This window comes from Nicotiana tabacum, chromosome 7, assembly GCF_000715075.1.
Source record: "Nicotiana tabacum cultivar K326 chromosome 7, ASM71507v2, whole genome shotgun sequence".
NCBI classification, from domain to species: domain Eukaryota; kingdom Viridiplantae; phylum Streptophyta; class Magnoliopsida; order Solanales; family Solanaceae; genus Nicotiana; species Nicotiana tabacum.
The window spans coordinates 130,481,431-130,493,248 of NC_134086.1; the positions used below are offsets into that span (position 1 = coordinate 130,481,431).

Below are 11,818 nucleotides of genomic sequence, written 5' to 3' on the forward strand. Positions count from 1 at the left end.
AACGGAGCTATTACAACTTTCGGAATTGCATTCCGATCTCTACATGAAAATCTCATCTATCAACCGGAAAATGCCAAAATCTCAATTTCGTCAATTCAAGCCTAAACTTTCCACGGACTTCCAAAATGCATTTTGAGCACGCTCCTAAGTCTCAAATCACCTAACAGATCTAACCAAGTCATAAAAATTACGATGCGAGATCATATACAAACAAGTCAAATCTTGGTCAAACCTTTCAAATTTAAAGTTTCAAACTGAGAATTGTTATTCCAAATTCATTCCGATTACCCTGAAAACCAAAACCAACGATTTACATAAGTCATAATACATCACATGGAGCAAGTCATGCCCGAGAACTGGCGGGCAAAGTGCAAAAGCTCAAAACGACCGGTCGGGTCGTTACAATATGTGTATAGTAGCTAACATATAATTTCATTCATTAAGGTCATGTGTATATTGCTAGCGGCCATGTAATTACATTTACTATGGTTCCACTAGTCAATTGACACCAATCGTTATATTTTGAGATATAATTAGCAATTTAATTATGAAATATAAATAATAAGTAGATATTGATGCTAGTTAATTACATTGTTGCGCTTTTTATATAGTTACATTTAACGTTTATATATATGTGTATAGTAGCCAACATATAATTTCATTCATTAAGGTCATGTGTATATTGATAACGACCATATAATTACATTTACTATGGTTCCACTAGTCAATTGACACCAATCATTATATTTTAGGATATAATTAGCAATTTAATTACGAAATATAAATAATAAGTAGATATGGATTCATATTTTCTTGCACCACCGAATTTTTTTGGTTTGAATCCATTTTTTAGATAGGGTAAAGTGTTCACTTGACTTGGTTTGATATGAAGGAAGTATAATAAATCGTATACCGTATTTGTTTTTAAGAAAGGAAGAAAATACAATAATTTGTATGCACAATTAATCGTATAATTTGTATAAACATAAAATATACATAAATATAATGGAAATACAAATATAATACACAAGAATCTTCATCTCCCAACATTTAATTTTCGCATACTTTGAAATTTGAAATTTAATTTTATGTTTCGGAGGGGGAAATATAAGCTAAATAGTTAGAGGGTCATTTATGTCTTTTCACTGGTGTGGCCAAAGTTGGGTCACACCAGTGTGGTCGTTTAACATCTCCCTGCAACCGAAATGAAAAATAAACCGTTGAATACCACTAAAGTCTTTGGAGAGTTTGCAGTATTTCAACGAGGACTAATTAACTACTGTACAACACTAACTTATACATGTACGAAACAACATTGCAACCGAAATGAGTGTGATAAAAAAAAGTAGTACTCCCTCCGTTCTAATTTATGTGAACCTGTTTGACTGGGCACGAAGTTTAAGAAAAAATGAAGACTTTTGAAATTTGTGGTCCTAAACAAAGCAAAAGGGCCCCAGAGTATTTGTGTAGTATAAAAGCTTCTCGTTAAGGGCAGAATTATAAGTTTAAACTAAATTGTTACCAAATTTAGAAAATGATCATTCTTTTTGGAACGAACCATAAAAGAAATAGGTTCACATAAACTGGAAGATAGAGAGTATTAGAGGGAGTATTAGAGATGGCCCGTATCTCATGGACAATTAATTAAACCCCCGTATATTCTTAGAAACTCCCTCATTTTCACTCCCTGCCTGTACTTATCCACTATTGATTTGAACATCACTTAAAAAATACTTACTCTATTTACTTTTACTTATCATATTTTGACTTTTCACCCCCTTAAAAAATAATAAATAAAAAACATAATTTAACATAATACTCATATTAATTGATGCATATTTTTAATAGTTTTAAAAATAATTTATAATGAGTAATTAATGCCGTGAGTATAACAGGAAAAAAGAAATTGTCTTCTCTTGATATGCTAAAAATGACAAGTAAAAGTGAAAATCTATTTTTAGAATACTGGACAAGTAAAATTAAACGGAGGGAATAATAAATAAACCGCATAATTTACCATGATACCCATATTAGTTGTTGTATAGTCTTAATAGATTTGGAATAAGTAATTAATGCTAAAGGCAAAATAGAAAAAATAAATTATTTTTCTCTTGGGAGAGTGAACAAGTAAAATTGAAATTTTATTTTTAAAATAATAAAAAAGTAAAATGAATGGAGAGAGTATTAGACAAACAAGATAATATCTCGACTTCCTATTAGTGCATGAAGTCAAATTAGCCAAGTTATATAAATTCAAAAAAACCTAACTATAACTCATACCCCCCTCTCTCTCTCACACACACACATATATCTGCTGCTCCTCCCTCTTCCTTGTTCAGTTGCCTAAATTAACTTTCAGGTGATCAACATGGAAAATCTTGTTTTCATCATCGGAGTTATAGGTATAACATTATCATGCATCTCAAATCACTCAATGAACATTGATATTATTGTTTTGTTGAATTAACATTTGGGATCGATGAAATGTTTAATTTCTCTGTTGAAATATATTTTTCCAATTTTTGCAGGCAACATCATTTCCATTCTGATGTTTCTTTCGCCAGTGTAAGTAATTAAAAAAAACAGAAATATAAATTTCAATATTAATTAGTCAAAGTTGTTAATATTCTTTCTAGGTTTATGGTTCCTGTTTTGATGATCTTCGGAAAATTTAATGTGCAGAGGAACATTCAGAAGAATTGTAAGGAACCAATCAACTGAGGATTTTGATAGCCTTCCATATATATGTACACTGCTTAATTCAGCTTTGTGGACTTACTATGGACTTATAAAGCCAGGGAGCTATCTTGTGTCCACTGTCAATGGCTTCGGAGTTATCGTTGAGATTATCTACGTCGCCTTGTTCCTTCTATTTGCTAATCCAAAAATGAGAGTGAGTCTAATTAAGAGACTTTATTTTTTCGATGCACAAGTTTATTTTTCTTAACCGGTTACATATATAGATAAGACACTAATTATACACGGTTATGTATATTATATATGAATTACACGTACATATATTATATACTCGCCAAATTTTAATTTATGTGCTTGGATGGATACCCAGACCCACAATATGGAATAATACTAGTTATGTTGTTGTAGTTGGATGGACGGATGTGTAGGTTAATTCTTATTTTTGGGTACAACATCAAGGAAAATAAATTATTGCATCGTGCATTTGAATTTTTTTTGAATGAATTTAAGTTATACGCACTAACAATATAAATATTATATTACCTGTCATTTAATTTTAATCCATGATAACTGTTTAGTATTTCAATTTTTTTAATCAAAATATTTTAATGTAATTACCTAATAAATGATTTGATTGTATAAATAAATATCAGTACATAGAACATTCTTACACTATTTGAGGATTTCATGAATATGAAATTACTATATTGAAATCGACTCTACACATAATTACTATGGCCAAACCAAAAAAAAAAGGATTTTTTTTTGTGGCAGCAGAAAAATATTTGAAGTCTTTGTCAATGTGCTGTAATCATTACTGCGCTGTCAATATACCACACGTTTCTATTTCCAACTTGCATCTTTTGTCTGTTTGATTGCGACCATAAAGTAGACGTAGAACTTGACATGCATAATATTTTTTGTCGTAAATTAGTGTCCACTTACATATGATGATAGTATACTTATCGTGATCGAGTGGTAAAAATATGTACTCAATCTAGTTATTAACATCTCTCTCTACCACAGGTTAAATAACAGTAATAGCATAAGAAATTTTTATATATTGTAGTGTAAATGTATATTACTCAAATCCTATCCTTATTTATATATTGTAGCATAAGAATTATTTATCGGTTTTGATTTTCGAATGTGGGACTCTTTGAAATAGTCATACAAAAACTAATGCTATCTCATTTTTTTTATTATTATTTTACAGAAAAAGACTGCCATCCTAGCTGGGGTTCTGAACGTGGGCATTTTAGCAACAACCCTATTATATGCTCAGTTTCTTTTACATGGAGAGACGAGAATTAATGTTATTGGTTTCCTTTCCACATGTCTGAACATCGTCATGTATAGCTCCCCTCTTGGTGTTATGGTAAGGGCCCTTCCCCCAAAATAATTCTTCTAATTTCATGATAATTCAATACCACCATCTACTATGGTAGATCAGGGAATCCTTTATCCGAATTTAATTAGAGGTTTCGAATGCAAGACCATATGAATAAAAAAAAATTATGGAGTGCTTCCTCGTTAGCGAGTCCCCTACCAGTAGCTGACCCGGGATTTTGTGCAAGCGGGTTCAATCTTAAAAGTATATAACTTTAGTCGTAAAATAGTAGTTGACAAGTAGGTTCAAATAAATATTTATACAAAATTTACACAGTTTTAATCTTAATTTATACATATACATACAATATTATTTTTTTATGAAGCATGTTCAGTTGAATCCGCTAGTCAGTACTTGGGTCCGCCACTGTCTCCTACCCTGTACGAATATTGATTAGTTGAAAATTTTGGACCCTGGATTTATAAAGAAAAGAAAAGCTAAGTCATTTCATGTGGGCTACCTTTTAATTGAAGTCACTCGTACAATCTTTTTGGATGATTGATTTTGCAGAAAACAGTTGTGACAACCAAGAGTGTAGAGTACATGCCATTTCTTCTCTCGCTTTTCCTTTTCTTAAATGGTGGCGTTTGGACTTTCTACGCCGTGCTTGTGGCTGACTGGTTTCTTGGAGTAAGTTTTCTGTTATCTTAATTCCTCATCAATTATCTTTATTAGTTGAAAATCTGATGATATATTCTGCAAAATCCTCATTACATTTCCGCACGACAACAATTAATGTTAGCCTGTCAATAATTAAGTATTAGGAAAAAAGAACCAGAGAAATTTTTAAAATGAAGGTTCACACACTGTGGGATCGTGCGAGAAGTTTGATCAGTAATCAATAATATCTAATTAGATAGTTAGATGTAACAATGTCTTAATCCATTTGACATTAGACCACTTCTAATTAAGAATAAAGACTTTCTTACCTACAAGTTGGATTGAATATAATATTGAATATTTGTAAATTAAAAGTGGTAGTCTGGTTGACGGATGTATAATATATGTATAATTCACATATAATATATGTATAATCAATATATATCGGCTAAAAGAAGTAAACAGTGAATCTGACCCGCTATTTATATAATGACCCCTCTCATTTACACATGTGTACACGATAAGGTCTACACAACTTTTTTGAGGATATAATGCTATTTACTTACACACGGTTGTATTATTATTATTATGATTATCATTATTATTACCATAAAATAGATAATTAATCAATCATCAACGCCTTAAGCCAAAATATTAATTACTTCAACTTTCTCCTTTAAATTTGCATCTTTAAATATACAATATAACCAATTTTCTTTCAACTCTTTGTTTTGTAACATATTGTAATACAGAGTCACTGTGTCATTAATGATACATGTCACAATTTTCTAAAAGACATCCAGAAAATGGCACTGAAAATGTCTTAAAAGATCAAAATCGGATTTGAAAAAAAAAAAGTGTATATCAGGTTCATTCTTTTCTTCTTTTTCACAGTCATAATTTATTTTAGCTACTCTTGTATATTAAAAAACACTACTCTTTGTATATGGTTCTTTTTCTTCTCTAACGGAGTCCATTACTCAAATGGTCACTCAACTATCCCAAATTATCTCCTAAAGTCACTTTACTTTCGTTTGTAACAACAAAGTCACTGAACTATGCCTATTGTACTCAGAAGGTCACTCAACTAGATTTTTCAAATTTTGGATTGTCAAATACCTATTTTACCCTCTAAATTATAAACATTTATCTTCTTTTTATTTTTTTAAACTTTTTAATATTATGATTTTCTCTTTTTAATTTATATTATGGACTTATCTATAGAATAAATAAATATTATTTATAAATTAAAAAAATAAAAAGTATTTAAGCATGTATAATGCTGGAATAACAAAATAACGAGCTTAGTAAAAAAAAGTTAATTAGAATAATTTGTTAATGATAATAATTTTAGTATTAACAACAAAACTTCAAAAATTTATTTACACAATTCAGAATGAAAGAAAATAAAAGTTGTAAAATATATATTCCATGCACGTAATACCAAAATAATTATTTAAATAAAGATATTTTTATAATATACATTATATATTCTTGAAAATTATGCTCAATTATATTATTATGTTTCTATTAACTTTCCGACGACATAAAGTTATGTCACCGGAAAGTAGGGGGACTATCTGTATAGGGTAAAATATACTATGTTAAATCGTGCATAGAATATATATAATATAATTGTGCATAATTTTCAAGAATATATATGTATATTATAAAAATAGTTTTATTTAAATAATTATTTTTATATTACATGCATGGGATATATATTTTACAACCTTTATTTTCTTTCATTCTGAATTGTGTAAATAAATTTTTAAATTTTTGTTGTTAATACTAAAATTATTTACGAACAAATTATTCTAATTAATTTTACTATGCTCATTATTTTGTTATTCCAACATTATAGATTATAGATGCTTAAATACTTTTTATTTTTTTAATATATAAATAATATTTATTTATTCTATAGTCCATAATATAAATTAAAAAGAAAAAATCATAATATTAAAAAGTTAAAAAACCAAAAGAAGATTAATATTTATAATTTAGAGGGTAAAGTGGGTATTTGACAATTCAAAATTTGAAAAATCTAGTTGAGTGATCTTCTGAATGCAATAGGCATAGTTCAGTGACTTTATTGTTACAAACAAAAGAAAAATGACTTTAAAAGATAATTTGACAAAGTTGAGTGACCATATAATTAATTGACTCTTCTCTAACGATATTTTGTGAGTCTTCCTTTTTTTTTCTTATTTAAAGAAATCATTGAAATATTACCACAAAATATGTTCAAGACGCTACTTTTTCCCATGAAGTTTCTCGATAGAAGTGTATATGAATAACCTTTTTTTTTTCTTTTTGGTAATCATTGTGAATTACCATTGACAAACCAAAACGATTACAAATAAAGAGGCGTAATTCCACATAGCAGAACTTTATAGGCCTCCAACAAACAAAGAAAAACAAAACCAGAATACTAGTTACACATTAGCTTATGTACTAACCCTCTACATTTCCTCGCTATACGAGATGTTCGAAATGATTCTAGTCTAACCACTATATCCTTTTTAATGTGTAACACTATATCTGATCTATGTACAGTTAACCTAAGTTTTATTATACTAAATAATAACTATACATGATGCAATTTAACGAAAGGTACCGAATGGGATGGGATGGTTGCTGGGAGCGGTGCAGCTGGTTATATACGCCATTTATCGGAACCCTAGTTCATCAAAACCCATCGTCGAAGATTTAGAACAAGGATCGCAGACGGAATCCCTGCTGCCACCTTCTTCCACCTCAACTCTACTGTGAATTGAGATCGATGTTGTCATTATTATTGGAATCATTAATTTCTTCCAATGAAGCAAAACGATCAAGGACGACCTACACTCGTGCTCTTATGCATATGTAATTCGTCTTTTGCTTATTTGTTTTGGTCCTTCAATGTGTTTATTCTTTACAATTTGAAAATATAAGTTTGATATTTCATATTAGTGTGCTGCGAGTTTTACACTACTAGAATTCCCGAAAAAAGCGATCAAACTTTAGCGACCAAAGTTGGTCGCTAAATTGGCGAAAATAATAAAATAATTATTTGATATACATTAGCGACCAAGGTTGGTCGCTAAATTCGTCAAAATATTGATCGGACTGTTCAGACTTGCTTGGTCAAAGGTATACTGAGATTAGCGACCAACGTTGGTCGCTATAGGGGGACTCACTTATAAAATTATAATAATTATAATATTATTTTAAAAAAATTATAAAAGATAAATAAATATAATTTAAAATTAGCGACCAAAGTTGGTCGCTAATTCAGGGATAAGCAGATAGCGACCAACTTTGGTCGCTAAAATGGGACCCAGTTATAAAATTTTAATAATTATATTTTTATTTAAATTTTTTTATAAAATATAAAAAAATATAATTCAAATTTAGCAACCAAAGTTGGTCGCTTACAAAAATAGAGAACAACTTTGGTCGCTAATCTAGGACCCAGTTCTAACGTTTAACAATTATATTATTATTTTAAATATTATATAAAATATAAATAAATCTGATATAAATTTAGCGACCAACTTTGGTTGCTAATTTAAATTTATGTATATTTAGCGACCAAAGTTGGTCTCTTTTCAGGTCAACAGTGGTCAAAATTAAAAATCACTTTTGTATTTACTATCTAAATAATATAAATGTAACCCGTTAACACTTTTGTAATACAAAGGATGAATAGACTAAAATATACTCTAACATGTTATATATGCAGTTAAGCAGTACTACGAAGCGTGCGTATGTGTCTATAGTATAGTATAGTATATATATATATATATATATATATATATAAGAACATGAAACGCTCGGAACATAGGGACGGGTTCTTTTAGGTATTGATATACTTGTAAATTGATTCATCGAACTTATAACCCACTCATATGCATGTATATATATTAACAATAAATTAAAACGTCTCGACTTATATCAATTAATATATGTATATATATAAACTATATTCGATATAATATTAGCTAATGCACTAATACTTAGTGCATAGTATAGTATAGTATATATATACTAAGTGTATTACATATACTAAGTGTATAGTATAGTGTATTATATATCAAGGTATATTCGATATATATATATATATATATATATATATATATATATATATATATAAGAACATGAAGCGCTCGGAACACATGGACAGGTTCTTTTAGGTATTAATACACTTGTAAATTGATTCATCGACTTATAACCTACTCATATGCATATATATATAAAAGCTATATTCGATATAATATTAGCTAATGCACTAATACTTAGTGCATAGTATAGTATAGTATATATATACTAAGTGTATAGTATAGTGTATTATATAATACACTATACTATATATATAGTATAGTGTATTATATATCAAGGTATATTCGATATATATAGTATAATATAGTATATAGTATATAAGCTATATATATATATATATATATATATATATATATATAAGAACATGAAGCGCTCGGAACACAGGGACGAGTTCTTTTAGGTATTGATACACTTGTAAATTGATTTATCGACTTATAACCCACTCATATGCATGTATATATATTAACAATAAATTAAAACGTCTCGACTTATATCAATTAATATATGTATATATATATAAGCTATATTCGATATAATATTAGCTAATGCACTAATACTTAGTGCATAATATAGTATAATATATATATACTAAGTGTATAGTATAGTGTATTATATAATACACTATACTATATATATAGTATAGTGTATTATATATCAAGGTATATTCGATATATATAGTATAATATAGTATATAGTATATATATATATATATATATATAAAGAACATGAAGCGCTCGGAACACAGGGACAGGTTCTTTTAGGTATTGATACACTTGTAAATTGATTCATCGACTTATAACCTACTCATATGCATATATATATATATATATATATATATATATATATATATATATTCGATATAATATTAGCTAATGCACTAATACTTAGTGCAGTATAGTATAGTATAGTATAGTATAGTATAGTATATACTAAGTGTATTATATATATATTAAGTGTATAGTATAGTGTATTATATATCAAGGTATATTTGATATATATAGTATAATATAGTATATAGTATATAAGCTATATATATATATATATAAGAACATGAAGTGCTCGGAACACAGGGACGGGTTCTTTTAGGTATTGATACACTTGTAAATTGATTCATCGACTTATAACCTACTCATATGCATGTATATATATTAACAATAAATTAAAACGTCTCGACTTATATCAATTAATATATGTATATATATAAACTATATTCGATATAATATTAGCTAATGCACTAATACTTAGTGCATAGTATAGTATAGTATATATATACTAAATATGTACATAATTTTAAATTGAATTAAAAGGAATTTAATTTTTTTAGAAATAGCGACCAACTTTGGTCGCTATTTTGGTCAAACGGTCAAGAAATAGCGACCAACTTTGGTCACTATTTTGGTCAAAAAGTCAAAACTTATTTAGCTAAGTTGGTCGCTATTTTTAATTTCAGTGTCAAAACCCGATTTCCCCTCCCATTCTTTCAAAACAATTCCCCAAAATCTCTGTTTTCTCTCACACTCAAACCCCCTCCCCTTTGACTCCCAACAGCAGCGGCACCACCCACGCCACCGACGGCAGCAGCTCCACCGCCGGCGACATCCATTCCTAAGGTAGGTGTCTTTCTCCTTTCTTATTTTTTTTCGAAATACACTGATTTAGTTTAATTTCTCCATGTTAGGGTTCAAAGTTTTATATTATTTGTTCAACCATGTTAGGGTTCAAAGTTAGCTCAATCATGTTAAGGTTCAAAGTTATATATTATTTGCAATTTTTAGGGTTCTTATTAATACATTAAGTCCAAAATATTTAGTTTTACCTACTAATTTGGGGAAGAAATTGTTTGAAGAGAAGAAACCCTAATAGTTGCACCTTTAGGATTATGTATTGGAACTTTAGTTTATAAATTGAAATTTTAGGATATGACTTGAACTTCTGTGGATATGAGTTGAACCTTTAGGATATGAATTGAAATTTTTGGTTTATGTATTGGAATTTTAGTTTATAAATTGAAATTTTAGGATATGAATTGAACTTTTGTGGATATGAGTTGAACCTTTAGGATATGAATTGAACCTTTAGGATATTAGTTTATGTATTGGAATTTTTGTTTATAAATTGAAATTTTAGGATACGACTTGAACTTTTGTGGATATGAGTCGAACCTTTAGGATATGAATTGAACCTTTAGGATATTAGTTTATGTATTGGAATTTTAGTTTATAAATTGAAATTTTAGGATATGACTTGAACTTTTGTGGATATGAGTTGAATCTTTAGGATATGAATTGAACCTTTAGGATATGAATTGGACTTTTAGTTTATGTATTGGAATTTTAGTTTATAAATTGAACCTTTAGGATATGAATTGAACCTTTAGGATAGGAATTGGACTTTTAGTTTATGTATTGGAATTTTAGTTTATAAATTAAAATTTTAGAATATGACTTGAACTTTTGTGGATATGAGTTGAACCTTTAGGATATGAGTTGGACTTTTAGTTTATGTATTGGAATTTTAGTTTATAAATTAAAATTTTAGGATATGACTTGAACTTTTATGGATATGAGTTGAACCTTTAGGATATTAGTTTATGTATTGGAATTTTAGTTTATAAATTGAAATTTAGGATATGACTTGAACTTTTGTGAATATGAGTTGAACCTTTAGGATATGAATTGAACCTTTAAGATATGAATTGGACTTTTAGTTTATGTATTGGAATTTTAGTTTATAAATTGAAATTTTAGGATATGACTTGAACTTTTGTGGATATGAGTTGAACCTTTAGGATATTAGTTTTTGTATTGGAATTTTAGTTTATAAATTGAAATTTTAGGATATGACTTGAACTTTTGTGGATATGAGTTGAACCTTTAGGATATGAATTGAACCTTTAGAATTATTAGTTTATGTATTGGAATTTTAGTTTATAAATTGAAATTTTAGGATATGACTTGAACTTTTGTGGATATGAGTTGAACCTTTAGGATATGAATTGAACCTTTAGTATATGAATTGAACCTT

The 11,818-nt window shown here is 28.4% G+C and overlaps 1 protein-coding gene across 1 annotated transcript; it reads left to right on the forward strand.

The window, feature by feature from the left end:
* Positions 1-2,252: 2,252 nt before the first annotated feature.
* Positions 2,253-7,644, forward strand: LOC107808510 (bidirectional sugar transporter SWEET16). The gene is made up of 6 exons (XM_016633038.2): positions 2,253-2,402; positions 2,529-2,565; positions 2,683-2,893; positions 3,914-4,075; positions 4,598-4,717; positions 7,304-7,644. The coding sequence occupies exons 1-6, from the start codon at positions 2,369-2,371 to the stop codon at positions 7,460-7,462; spliced, it is 723 nt and encodes a 240-aa protein (XP_016488524.1). The 5' UTR covers positions 2,253-2,368; the 3' UTR covers positions 7,463-7,644.
* The last annotated feature ends 4,174 nt before the right edge of the window (positions 7,645-11,818 follow it).